This window comes from Aquarana catesbeiana, linkage group LG01, assembly GCF_042186555.1.
Source record: "Aquarana catesbeiana isolate 2022-GZ linkage group LG01, ASM4218655v1, whole genome shotgun sequence".
In the NCBI taxonomy this organism is placed as follows: Eukaryota; Metazoa; Chordata; class Amphibia; order Anura; family Ranidae; genus Aquarana; species Aquarana catesbeiana.
This window is the reverse complement of record NC_133324.1, coordinates 105,493,932-105,508,400: the sequence shown is the minus strand read 5'-3', so window position 1 is coordinate 105,508,400 and position 14,469 is coordinate 105,493,932. Positions and strand designations below refer to the sequence as shown.

General features: G+C 45.9%; 1 protein-coding gene across 1 annotated transcript in view; it reads left to right on the top strand.

Moving 5' to 3' along the window:
• Nucleotides 1–1,338: 1,338 nt before the first annotated feature.
• Nucleotides 1,339–14,469, top strand: part of LOC141133206 (chondroitin sulfate proteoglycan 4-like) — a 79,760-nt gene continuing 66,629 nt past the window's right edge. Inside the window, exon 1 of the mRNA XM_073622430.1 lies at nt 1,339–1,603. Coding sequence (XP_073478531.1) covers nt 1,540–1,603 — 64 coding nt within the window. The 5' untranslated portion in view covers nt 1,339–1,539. The remainder of the gene's footprint in view (nt 1,604–14,469) is intronic.

The following is a 14,469-nucleotide window of genomic DNA, read 5'->3' as shown; positions in this document are numbered from 1 at the left end:
TTCCGATGGAAAATGTCCGATCGGAGCTTGTTGTCGGAAATTCCGACCGTGTGTGGGCTCCATCGGACATTTTCTATCGGATTTTCCGACACACAAAGTTGGAGAGCAGGAGATAAAATTTTCTGACAACAAAATCCGTTGTCGGAAATTCCGATCGTGTGTACACAAATCCGACTGACAAAGTGCCACGCATTCTCAGAATAAATAAAGAGATGAAAGCTATTGGCCACTGCCCCGTTTATAGTCCCGACGTACGTGTTTTACGTCACCGCGTTCAGAACGATCGGATTTTCCGACAACTTTGTGTGACCGTGTGTATGCAAGACAAGTTTGAGCCAACATCCGTCGGAAAAAATCCATGGATTTTGTTGTCGGAATGTCTGAACAAAGTCCGACCGTGTGTACGCCCTATAAGAGTAATGAGCCATGATTGGATAGAGTCATCATTACTTTCTCCAATCACGGCTCTGACGGTGCTCTGTGCTGTGATTGGGCAAAGCTTTCATTGCTTCAGCCAATCAAGGATTCCAATGCACTGTGCAGTGGCGTAGTGCATTGTAGTTATTCAGCAGGCTGAACGCTCCGATAATTTGACAAGCGTGGGTAGCAGATGTGCGGTGTTGCGCTTTTTTAGTGCGACAAAACGCAATACAAAAACACACTAAAAAAAATACCTGACACTCCACAACCAAAAAGATCTTGGAGCTACATTTGGGCGTATCGTGTGCAGGGCAGCCCATTCAAATGAAATTGCAAAAACGTGGCTTAGGCGTGTTCTTGGAGCTGCTTTTCTCCTGTCAGTAGTAAAGTGTTTACAAAAGCCCCACTGTGCATGAGGCCTAAAGGGTCCCTGACTGGAAAAAGGTTGATAAATATGTGTTTGCCATATGTACCCAGATGTAGGTGCATAAAGCAGGTCATATAATGTACACCAGTGTGTGTGTATATATATATATATATATATATATATCAGGTCATATAATGTACACAGATTTATATATATTCGGTCAAACATGTATATATAGTATACACAGGTGTGTATATATCCGGTCATACAATGTATATATAGTGTACACCGGTATGTGAGGCCTAAAAGTTCTCTGACTAAAAACAAGGTTGAGAAACACGTGTCTACCACATGTACCTAGGTGTAACTATAAATGAGATTGTACAATGTGTATATAGTGTACACTGGTATATATATCCGGTAATATAATGTGTATATAGTTTGTACAGCCTCCCTCCCTCCTGTACAGAGTAGACATGGAGTAGATGGCACACACAGCTCTCCCTCCTGAGGGAATAATCCTCTGCTCCCCTCCTCCCTGTCCCGCCCTACAGCCGCCCCCCCGGGAGGAATGAGATCTCCGGAGAGTTCGGCTCAGACTGAGGAAACTTTCTGCCCCCTCCCGTGACGTCACCCCGCTCTACGTCCTGACTCCTGTTGGGGTCGGTGTAGTGTAGAGTGGCCGGGGGGATGGGGTTGTGATGAGGGTGAGAAGAGTATAGACGGAGCTCCATGCTGTACACCGTGCAGACATGACCCCGGGTGTCACCTTCACCGCACTGTGTGTGCTGGGAGCCCTACTACACGTCCGAGCCGGTAAGAGGAACACTGACACCAACACTGTGCCCTGCTCCCTACCCAACACTGTGCCCTGCTACCTACCGAACACTGTGCCCTGCTACCTACCGAACACTGTGCTCTGCTCCCTACCCAACACTGTGCTCTGCTCCCTACCCAACACTGTGCTCTGCTCCCTACCCAACACTGTTCCCTACCTAACACTGTGCTCTGCTCCCCACCCAACACTGTGCCCTGCTCCCCAACAACTAACAGTGTGCACAACTCTGCTACCATACTTTTTTCCAACAACCAACAGTGCAGAATCTGCTTCCTAACAACTAGTACCTTTGCCCCCTGTACCACCAACTCCCAGTGTAGATGTACCTGTGTGTACAATCCAGACCTCAGTGTGACAGGACAGTGTGACTCATTTACTTTTTACTCAGATGTTTCCTCCATACTATCAGGTGTGTACATTGTATCTGTTCATATACTGAGTGATTACCGAGGATATGCTGCTTCGGCTCTCTTCTGTAGCATTATCCTCATCAGTAATAACAATGAGAGGAGCAGTGACGGGGCTTATCAGTGACATGGGTTGCAGTATGGGAGATGAGATGTATTCTGGATGAGCCTCCTCTGTGTACACATCAGGATGGATTTACTAAAGGCCAATAGACCGTTTACTCTGCAAGGGCAAGTGCTCTATTAGTAAATGAGGTGAAGCTTCACTTTGCAAAGAATACCCACTCACAAAAAAAAAAAAAACAGTATTTTTGCTTGCACATGATTGGATGTTGGAAGTCAGCATAAAGCCTAATGCACACTATTAAAAAAATGGAGGAAATTATCCATATTCAAATTGTTTGATTTTCTATTCATTCGTACACTGCTTTCGAGAGCCAATATGGACTGTTCAGAAGAAAGTTTCCGAAGGGACGTGTTGGAAAATTGTTCTTATTATCGTAATGTCTGATAATTTTTTTTTTTTTTTCTTTAATTAGAACAGTATTCTTTCTATAAAAACCTGAAAGAGCAAGTCTTTGCATGATCAGAAACAAACTGTAACCATAGGGGACTAGACATAGGGGTTGATTTACTAAAACTGGAGAGTGCAACATCTGGTGCGGCTGTGCATTATAGCCAATCGGCTTCTAACTTCAGCTTGTTCAATTAAGCTATTACAATAAAAAAAAAAAAAAAAAAAAAAAAAAAAAAACCTGGAAGCTGATTGTTTTCTATGCAGAGCTGCACCAGATTTTGCACTCTCCAGTTTTAGTAAACCAACCCCATAGACTGAAGTTGTATTCTGTCATATGAGAATATTCATACCTTATAATGGCATTCTTGTTTTTGATATGGGACTATTATGCCAACCAAAAAGAATAATTGTTCTTCCGATTTTCTAATAGCATGTAATAGGCTTCACTTTCCCCAATAAACTAAGCGTATACGGTAAAACCTTGGATTGCGAACATAAATCGTTCCGGAAACATGCTTGTAATCGAAAGCAATCGTATGTCAAAGTGAATTTCCGCCTAAAAAATAATGGAAACTCTGATGATTCATTCCACAACCATTTATTCCTTTAAAAATTATTAAAGTAATACAAAATACAGTATAAAGTGTACTGTAAAAATAAAACAAATTAACCTGCACTTCAGGAGCTACAGAGTATAAAAGAGGAGAAGCGGTTCACACTGCCGCAACCTGAAAGTCGGCTTTACCAGGCAACTTCATGGAATGTCTAAGTATTCTTCCTGTAATGTCAGATCCAAATGACATCAATTAATATAAGGACCCGACTTGGAGGCAACTTCCAATAAAGTCTGTGGGCACAAGTTGGATAGAAGTCATCTTAAAGTAGTACAGGATCCTTTTCTAAAGTCGGAGCGACTTCAGTAGTGCTAATTAACCACTTCCATACCGCAGCCTATCATATGATGTCCTGGGCTTTCATTGGTGATATCTGAATGATCATCAAGTTATCATTTTTTTCAGGCGGCGATTCCCTACACCATAAGAATAATCATGGTGGCAGTTCAGCCGCTTGATCGTTCTTACCGGCGATGGGAGGGGACATCCACCCTCCGGTGCTTCTGCGGGCTCTTCCGTGCGATCGGGGACCCAGAAGAAGGAATCCGCCGGTGCCGGAAGGCAGTCATAGAGAAAACCGAGGGACAGACGGTCCCTGGCAATCTCTATGACTCTCGGAGGCCCGGGCGCGAAGTTATGACGTCGCGTCCGGGCCGCCGGAAGTAAACAAAGCTGAGATCTCGGCTAGAAAGCATTAGATCGTTACTTTTTTTTTTTTTTTTTTTTTCATCTGATGCTTTTCAGCCTGGAGGAGAGATGTGGAGTCTTAGAGCCCTTTCACACTGGGGCGGGGGCGGCGTCGGCGGTAAAACGCCGCTATTATTAGCGGCGTTTTACCGTCGGTATGCGGCCGCTAGCGGGGCAGTTTTACCCCCCGCTAGCGGCCGAGGAAGGGTTAAATACCACCGCAAAGCGCCTCCGGCGGTATAGCCGCGCCGTCCCTTTGATTTTCCTTCACCGCTCCGAAGATGCTGCTGGCAGGACTTTTTTTCCCGTCCTGCCAGCGCATCGCTCCAGTGTGAAAGCCCTCGGGGCTTTCACACTGGAATGAAAGTAGCGGCACTTTCGGGTCGGTTTGCAGGCGCTGCTATTAGCGCAATAGCACCTGCAAACCGCCCCAGTGTGAAAGGGCTCTTATAGACCCCACATCTCTCCATAAAGAGGACCGATCACGCACTATCCCCATTACAAGGGATGTTTACATTCCTTGTAATAGGAATAAAAGTGATCAAAAACATTTTTTTTAAAGGGAAAGTGTAAAAATAAAAAACTAATTAAAGTGCCCCCGTGAGCTCGCATGCAGAAGAAAACGCATATGTAAATGGCGTTCAAACCACACATGTGAGGTATCATTACGAAGGTTAGAGCGAGAGCAATAATTCTAGCTTAAGACCTCCAGTGGTAATCATTGCATTTCTTGTTTCCAGGAAGGTGTGCAATTGGCATATTGACAAGACAGCATCTCTAGTAGGAGAAAGGGGAAGTGAAGCCTTGGGGCTTCCCAGCTGATTTCCTACTGCACATGTGCGAGCCTTGCTGCACCTTGTGAATGGTCCTGTAGTCCTCTGGGACCTGTGATATGTCCCAGAAGACTCCCCTGTCCCCAAAACAAAAAAATGTGGCAGTGGGGGGGGGGGGTGTACAAACAAGCAGAGCTTCCCCTTTTAGGTGGAGCTCTGCTTTAAAGTCATTTTGTACCCTGCAGAATCTGAATGTAGATAAAAAGAAAAACGTACCCCACTTCCCTTTATCTATGATGTTAAAGCGGAGTTCCAGCTCATCTGATTCCTCCCCATCTGATTTTTTTTTTTATCCTCCCATAAAGAGTACCTGTCACTGCCTATTACGGTCACTAGGGATGTTTACACTCCTTGTGACAGCAATAACCGTGATAAAAAAAGTGTAAATTTTCTTTTTTTTTTCAATACTGGGCACTTTCGCACCCAAATGAAATTTTTATCATTTTGTTCACACAAATAGAGCTTTCTTTTGGTGGTATTCACAAAACCAGTTTTTTTTAAATTTTTTGCGATACAAGCGAAAAAAAGAGCGGAAATTTAAAAAGAAAATATAATATATTCTTTTTACATTTCTGCTCTTTTTTTCACTTGTATCGCAAAAAAATAAAAAAAAAACAGTTTTGTGAATAAATACCAGAAAACAGAATATATAATATATATATATATATATATATATATATATATATATTCTGTTTTAAAAGAAATCCAATAAAATCTAATTTTGTCATAAATTTAAGCCAAAATGTTGCTACATGTCTTTGGTTTTAAAAAAATCTCGTTAAGTGTATAATTGGTTTGTGTGATCATGGACAGATGTGTGCAGATGATCATTGGGACATATGATTTTACTGTTACATATGTGGGGGACAGGGGACATTGTGATTTTATATTGTGTGGGGACACTGGGCCGGTGATAAGTGTGTTTAAAAAAAAAAAATAGCTCGTACTCACTGATCACCGGCTGGCTTTAGCGATCTGCTCTCCTCACTGACAACTTCCGTGTGAGGAGAGCCGAGCGCCTAGCAACCGGCTCTCTATTTACATCACATGACGGCTGTGATTGGACACAGTCATCATGTGATCAGGAGGGCCAATCACAGAGCCCTCCTGCCGATCGGAGATGCGCCGTGTCTTGGTGACACGAGCGCATCGGGATTGTGCCGCTGCGCGAGCACGCGCGATCCCCCTCCTTCTGAGGGACATTCCTGAACGTCCACTCAAAAGGAGGAAGTGCCCACCCTGCTGTATATGTGCACTGGCCAGGTGGGAGGTGGTTAAATGTACAGATATCGGCACACAATATCGGTGGTCGAAATGTCAGTATCATATCGGCACTGAAATGCAATGTGGAAATGAATTTATGATTTTATATTTTAACTATAGATCTGCTTTAAACTCTTTATCTCACTGAAGATGGTTAGACTGCATTGGAAATAGTGAATAGGATCCTGCAAGAACTCACAGAAACAGCTGCTGACGAGAGCAGGGTGCCAAAGTCCATAAGATCACAAGGAGTTAGACCCAGCTGAACAGCATGCACAGAATATTATGTAATTGGACATTTAAAGTATATAACTTTGCTGTGCATCTTCCTTGTGCAATATTTTCATTTATAAAGAAAGGATTAGACTGATCACAGAATCAGCACCCATTAAGAACCGACAGCATGGTACTCCTGTAATCTATTGAAATGTGCTGGCACTGCTCAGCCTGGTGCAATGCTTTCTGCATCAGACACAGTGTCTGTGAACACGGCCACTGCAAAGTATAGGGGAGCATGTGCTGCAGTGCTTTGACCTAGCAGCCGCTTGCTGGGTGTGAACACTTTCACATAACAGAATGGAGCCTTGGCAATGCACTGGAGAGGTACAGTAAGTATGAAGTGACCAAGGGGTGGGCTTCACACAGATACTGTCACGTTAGGGCCCTTTCACACTGGGGTGGTTTGCAGGCGCTAACGTGACAGTATCTGCAAACCGACCCGAAAGTGCCACTGCTTTGTCTCCAGTGTGAAACCCCCGAGGGCTTTCACACTGGAGCGGTGCGCTGGCAGATGGGTAAAAAAAAGTCCTGCTAGCAGCATCTTCGGAGCGGTGAAGGAGCGGAGTGTATACCGCTCCTGCCCATTGAAATCAATGGGACAGCGCGGCTGTACCGCTGGCAAAGCGCCTCTGCAGAGGCGCTTTGCGGTGGTTTTTAACCATTTCTTGGCCACTAGCAGGGGGTAAAACCGCCCTGCTAGCGGCCGCATACCGACGGTAAAGTGCCGCTTGCAATAGCGGCGCTTTACCGCCGACCTCGCCCCAGTGTGAAAGGGCCCTTAAACTTTTATGTCTGCACGGCTACTGCAGCCTTTGCATGGGGATCATGGTAATCCTCTTAAATTTTCTAAGGATCATGCACACTAGGCCTTTAGTTCCAGCACGTGAGGCTCTGGGGTATAGTTGTGGATGGAAGACACAGGTGCATTGTCCAGCCCCGCTGCCAGCAGCCTGTCAAACTCTGAGAATCTGACAGCTGTTGCTGCTGAATGGTGCACCCGGTGGTTTGTAGATTTAGAGCAGTATGTACCCAAGGATGAATGCTTGGAACGCAGACTTCTTATGTTCTGGGCACTATTCCCTGGATACATACTGTCCTATGGCTCGGTTCACACTGGTGCGTTGTGGGAACCACATTGATTTCTGTGCGGGATCCCGTATCTCATCTGACTCGCAGGCAGTTCACACTTCTCTCTGCGAACTGCTGCGGGTGTCGATATAAAGTTAATGATACCCCCAAATTGGTTCGCAGAATGCAATGCGAACTGTGTAATTGGATAGAATTGGATCACATGGGTCTCGACTCCGATGCAATCCGATTCCAGCGTAGACCAAAAAAAGGACCTGCACCATTTTGATGCGAATGTGATGCGATTTTAGCCATACAGACTGTATGGCTGAATTTGCATCGCACAGACAGTGCTTGTGATGCGCATAGAAATGCGGTGCAAATCACATGCAATGTCTACAATCGCATGTACAAACCACCAAGTGCACCATCCAGCCGCAGCAGCTGTCAGATTCTCAGTTTGACAGGTTGTCCGCAGCGTGGCTGAACAGTTCGTCTGTGCCCTCCAGCTGGAGACTTGTGCTTTGGGGTTACACGCCCAGTGCGCGGACTCAGGTCGGGCTGGGCAAAATTGAGGCTGTGGCTTTGCGGCCTGCTGGAGCGAGATACACGCTCCTTTCTGCGAGCCTGCGCCCTCCTGAGGGGGGCGGGGCTGTGATGAGCGCTGCTCGCTCTCACTGCCCACCACCCTCTGACATCATCCTCTCAGTTTGACAGCTGCCGATCAGTGCAGCCTATCAGCGCCGTGTTTTTTTTTTTTTTTTTTTTTTGTTTTGTTTTGGGTTTTTTTCGCTTGACATCAGGTGTGAGCAATTCTTATTATTGCCCGACGCCCTGGACATTAAAGTGGTGTTCCGGCCAAAATTACACTTTTTAAATAAAAATACCCATATAATACACAAGCTTAATGTATTCTAGTAAAGTTAGACTGTAAACTAAGGTCTGTTTTGTTCGTTTATAGCAGCAGTTTGTTATTTTATAAACTTACAGCAGGCCGTGGCCATCTTAAGTGTGGGCATCTGAAGCCAGACTGTATTTCTTCCTGGATCTCATCCTTGCAGATCTCGCACATGCTCAGTGCAGCACAAGCAGTGTAATAGGTTTCAGGTCAGGTTTCCATAGCAACAGCAGTGTCAGAGGAAGTTGCCGCCCCTTCCCAAAAGGCATTGTAAACAGGAAATGATGCGATGAGCCACGGCCATGGAGGAGGAAGTGAAAAATGAATACAGCAGATATACAGTAGGTGCTGAGAAAAAAAATTCAAAAATATCCAATTCGTTTGCAGTGCACAGTTTAGTGAGGGATGCTGAAGAGTTGTAAAAGTGGGTGGAACTCCACTTTAAGTTCTGGGCAGCTGATTTAAAAAACTGGCTTCTAACTTTTTCAGCTGGCTCCTAGATTCTAGGCAAATTTGTCAAGCCCTGTGTGTGTATAATATATAGGAAAAAGGTATTTGATCACCTGCTGATTTTGTACGTTTGCCCACTGACAAAGACATGATCAGTCTATAATTTTAACGATAGGTTTATTTTAACTGTAAGAGACAGCATAACAACAAAAAAATCCAGAAAAACGCATTTCAAAAAAAGTTATAAACAAATGAAATATATATATATATAGCCAGTGGCTAGTGTAACCCAGCATACAACGCCTGTTTGAGATATTACTTAGACATGGACTTGTTATATGTAATTATTGGTTAGAAAGTCAGTTATGTGACCTAAAATATCACTGCTCACTATTTCAGATTTGTTTGAAAAGTTTCTAAAACTTATATTTTTTTTATGAACAGTAACATTGAATTATTGCACAATACAGCGGCACTTTAAATCATTCTAATTCTACAGTATACAATGGTGCAGTATTCCTATATATTCATTATGCTTAGATTGTAAGCTCTAAAGAGCAGGGCCCTCTGATTCCTACTGTATTGAATTGTATTGGAACTCCACTGTCTGTCCTCATGTTGTAAAGCGCTGTGCCAACTGTTGGCGCTATATAAATCCTGTATAATAATCATTATTATTGGAAACGAGTGTGCTCAGACATGACATGCCCATTGCATTGATAAACATATGATTATCTGCAGACGCTGGGGCTACTGCAGTTACTCGATCATGTTGGGAAAGCTGTTATGTGTGGAGGAGTGTTCGGGATTAGAAAGCAGATGTCATTTACTACTTTAAATACCAACAGCTGAGACCCATTCACCCCCTTAAAATATACAGAAGTGCAGGTCTGCAATCATTCATTTGTATCCAGCAACCTTAACTCATTCCCATTTGTCCTAGGTCTTGGGTTTTTTTTTTTTTTTTTCTTCTCTTTCAACTTTTTTACTTTCCTGTTTGTGTGTGAATTGAAGAGTATGCCTTTCTACCTATTTATCTTTGTGTCCATTTGTGTGTATTTTTTTTAGGGCTCATTCACACCAGTGCACTGCTTTACCACTACATGCTGTAATAACATTATTGTTGCATGCGATGGTGTTCCATTTATTGAGTGGCTGCAGTGCACTGCACAGTATGCAAACTTGGTGCAGGTCAATTTTATATAGGTCTGCTGAGAGTTAAAATGAATGGACTCTAGGCACACTAACCTGTGACTTAGGCCCCTTTTTTTCAGTCGTACCCGATTGGACACTCCATTCTCCTCTGTGGGCAGTCGGATGTAATGGACTTGTGTCCATTTACACCCAGCTACTGCCAGGATTGGAGGGCATTCGGGTGTAAACGGACAACTGGTTCGTTTTACATTCTACTGCCCATTGAGCAAAATGGGCTATGTCCGTGTCTGCTCTGCATAAGCAGAGCGGACATGAACCTGTCATCTGTCTGCTCCACTCCAATCGGCAGGCGGATCCCCTGCTGAGCAAAACTGGATCCGGCCTGGGTGAAAGGGGCCTTAATGCTCCACCATGTACTTTCCTGGTGTGAATCGTAGTGGTGCACCGAGATCTCGGCGGCTGAAACATAACGGCCAAAAGAAAAAAGTGCTGATAATGGAGCCGAAAAAAGGGCTGGGCCACCCCGCCGGGTGCCACACATGTCATCCTGGCGCGCCCCAGTCGGAGTCCTCCCTCCTCCCGAGTGTCATGAGATGCAGCCTTACCAGTGCTTGGTAATGCGATCTCACCCTGTGTCACAGAGCTGGATCTGAATCGTCGTGCAGCCGCTTTAAGGATGTCCCGCCTCCTAGACCGCCTTTTGTGATAGATGGCTCACTGATCCAGTGCCGGGAATCGTTGTGCCATGTGTCATAGGAGGCAGGACATCATTACAACGGCTGCAGGGCGATTCAGATCCAGCTCTGTGACACACCATGAGATTGCACTACCGGGCACTGGTGGGCTGCACCTGATGGGCACTGGCGAGTCTGCTTTTGATCTCTTGTTTAATGTCTGCAGTCTCTGACCATCTCCTGTACCATGTCTGCTAGAGGTGCACCAAATAGAAATTTTGCCAATACTATTAGCAATGTGTTTAAGAGATTGCAGACATCATACAATACATTGGTCAGAGACTGCAGACTGCATTTTTCTTGAGCTTTTCTTGCACTAAATGTGCCAATAATGGCCAACAATAAATGCATATTTTAGCCACTTGCCGACCGCCACACGCCGATATACGTCAGCACAATGGCAGCGGTGGGCAAATGGGCATACCTGTACGTCCCCTTTAATTTGTGGGGCTAGTGGGTGCGCCGGCGGGTCCTGCGGACTCTGTCTGCCAGTGTCCCACGATCGTGTCATGGAGCGGCAGAATGGGGAGATGCCTATGTAAACAAGGCATTTCCCTGTTCTGCCTAGCAACATGACAGAGATCTACTGCTCCTTGTCATCGGGAACAGTTGTCTTGTAGTGAGCCCATCCCCCCCACAGTTAGAATCACTCCCTAGGACACACTTAACCCTTTGATCGCCCCCTAGTGTTTAACCCCTTCCCTGCCAGTGTCATTTACACAGTAACCAGTGCATTTTTATAGCACCGATCGCTGTATAAATGACAATCGTCCCAAAATAGTGCCAAAAGTGTCCGATGTGTCCACGGCAATGTCTCAGTCATGATAAAAATCGCAGGTCGCCACCATTACTAATAAAAAAAAATAATAATAAAATGCCATAAATCTATCCCCTATTTTGCAGACGCTTTAACTTTTGCGCAAACCAATCAATATACGCTTATTGCGATTTTGTTTACCCAAAATATCTAGAAGAATACATATCGGCCTAAACTGAGGAAAACACTTTTTTTTTTTATACATATTTTTGGGGATATTTATTATAGCAAAAATTAAAAAATATTGCTTTTTTTTATATAAAAATAAAAATATACATTTTTTTTTAAAAACTGTCATTTTCGCTTTTCGGCAAAGAGCATCCTACATTTTCAGTTTCGGCACCAAAATTTCCATTCAGTGCACCCCTAGTGAATAGGCTCTCGCGCCTTTTTTCTTTTTGGTCTGCTGTGGTGTATTGGCAGTGCATTAAAATGAATAGGCTGCTTTAAGGCTTCGTTCACACCTAGGCCTTGCTGTTTTTTTCCGGAGTTTTTTTCTGGTGTTTTTGCAGTTTTGCATTATTTTTGTACAGGCGTGTTCACGGTTAAAAGGTAAAATAATGTAAAAAAAAGCCTGTACTTTTTTGAGCGATTTTTCTTGTTGGGTGTTTTTAGAGCTGAGCCTTAGAGCTCAAAAATGCCTAGGTGTGAACGGAGCCTAAAGGCTAACTCCAGCTTTTGCTAGAAATAATAAATGCAATCATCTTTGCTACAAAAAATTCCTTGCTTTGTAAATGAGCCTGCAAAGCATTGCACCTGCAATTGCTGGATCATGGGTGCAATACACAAGCTTCTGCAGAGCAGACTCTTCCTCCATCTCTCTATCCATACCATGGTATGGACTTTCAGGCCGGGTTCACACTAGTGTGACAAACGCTCCAACATTGGGAGCTCATGTCGCATGACATGTGAAAATCAATATTTCCCTATGGGAGCCGTCTTAACTGGTCCGACAGAAGACTTTGAAAATGCTCCCTGTACTACTTTGGTCCAACTTTGATCCTACTTCAGCCCATTGACTATCATTTAGGTCGGATCGCCGCCTTGCATGATCCGACTTTGGCATGCGACTTGTGCTCAGATGATCTCGAGGGGGAACTCCGCGCCAAATTTTAAATAAAAAACCGGCATGGGTTCCCCCTCCAAGAGCATACCAGGCCCTTGGGTCTGGTATGGATTTTAAGGGGAACCCCCTACGCCGAAAAAAACGGCGTGGGGGTCCCCCCCAAATCCATACCGGGCCCTTATCCGAGCACGCAGCTGGTCAGGAAAAGGGGTGGGGACGAGCAAGCGCCCCCCCCCTCCTGAACCGTACCTGGCCGCATGCCCTCAACATGGGGGGGTGGGTGCTTTGGGGCAGGGGGGCACCCTGCGGCCCCCCCACCCCAAAGCACCTTGTCATGTTGATGAGGACAAGGGCCTCTTCCCGACAACCCTGGCCGTTGGTTGTCGGGGTCTGCGGGCGGGAGGCTTTAATAAGGGGGCCCCCAGATCCCGACCCCCACCCTATGTGAGTATGGGGTACATCATACCCCTACCCATTCACCTAGGGAAAAAAGTGTCAATAAAAAAATACATTAGACAGGTTTTTAAAGTAATTTATTAGGCATCTCCGGGGGTCTTCTTCCGACTTGGGGGGGCCTATTCTCCATGCTCTCCCTCCTCTTCTCCCAGTCTCCGGTTCTTCTCCAGCTCTCCGGTTCTTTTGCTGGGCTCCTCCGCTATCTTCTGCTCTTTTGCTAGCGGTGGCCCGGTCTTCTCCGTCGTCGTCTTCCAATGTTGACACAACGCGCTCTCCCGCTGTAATGCCATGTGCGCAACGACTTATATAGGCATGGGGCGGGGTCACAGGGTGATGTCACCCCGCCCCTTATGTCACAGTCCCATCATGCCCTGGGTGGTGACGTCATTAGGGGCAGGGTCACTGTATGACATCACCCGGTGACCACGCCCCATGCTTATATAAGTGGTTGCGCACCGCGCATACGGCATTACAGCAGGAGAGCATCGTGTCAACATCGGAAGAAGGGAAGAAGACGACGGAGAAGACTGGGCCACAGCTAGCAAAAGAGCAGAAGATAGCAGAGGAGCCAGGCAGAAGAGGCAGGAGAGCGCGGAAGAGACCCCCGAAGTCGGAAGAAGGCCCCCGGAGCTGCCTAATAAATTCCTTTTAAAAACCTGTCTAGTGTGTTTTTTTTTTTTTTCTTTTATTGACACTTTTCCCCCAGGTGAATGGATAGGGATACGATGTACCCCATACTCATTCACATAGGGTGGGGGGCGGGGATCTGGAGGCCCCCTTATTAAAGGGTGCTCGCGGATTCCGATAAGCCCCCCGCCCGCAGACCCCGACAACCAACGGCCAGGGTTGTCAGGAAGAGGCCCTTGTCCTCATCAACATGGGGACAAGATGCTTTGGGGTGGGGGGCCGCAGGGCGCCCCCATGTCCCAAAGCACCCACCCCCTCATGTTGAGGGCTTGCGGCCTGGTACGGTTCAGGAGGGGGGGGCGCTCGCGCGTCCCTACCTCTTTTCCTGACCGGCCGGGCTGCATGCTCAGATAAGGGGCTGGTATAGATTTTGGGGGACCCCCACGTCGTTTTTTTGGCATAGGGGGTTCGCCTTAAAATCCATATCAGACCGAAGAGCCTGGTATGCTCTTGGGGGGGAACCAATGCCGGTTTTTTATTTAAAATTTGGCGTGGAGTTCCCCCATAAGATTCATACCAAACACAGTGCCTGGTATTGGCAGGGATCCAAGTCGGATCCCCGTTCATTGAAAGTCGAACATATGTCGGCTTCAAGTCGCAGGGCAAAGTCGGATCCAAAGTAGGACGGCTGTCGTGTCGCACCAGTGTGAACCCGGCCTCACTTTGAGAGCTGGAGGAAGTGTCAGTGGACTTCCAATAATGACCACACCTGTGTTCCACTGAGAACTACAAGTCCATCTGCAGCGGTGGTGAAAGGGAATTGTACGTAGCTGTGCATGTGGAGCCATGCAAAAGTGTTAGCTGGTTTGAGGGAGAAGAACCCGCACCCGCTGTCTTGGGGTTTGGGGGTTGCAACCATGTTACATATTACTCCCTAAATATGTGTACAACCTGGTCTAAAAGGTGGAGTTGT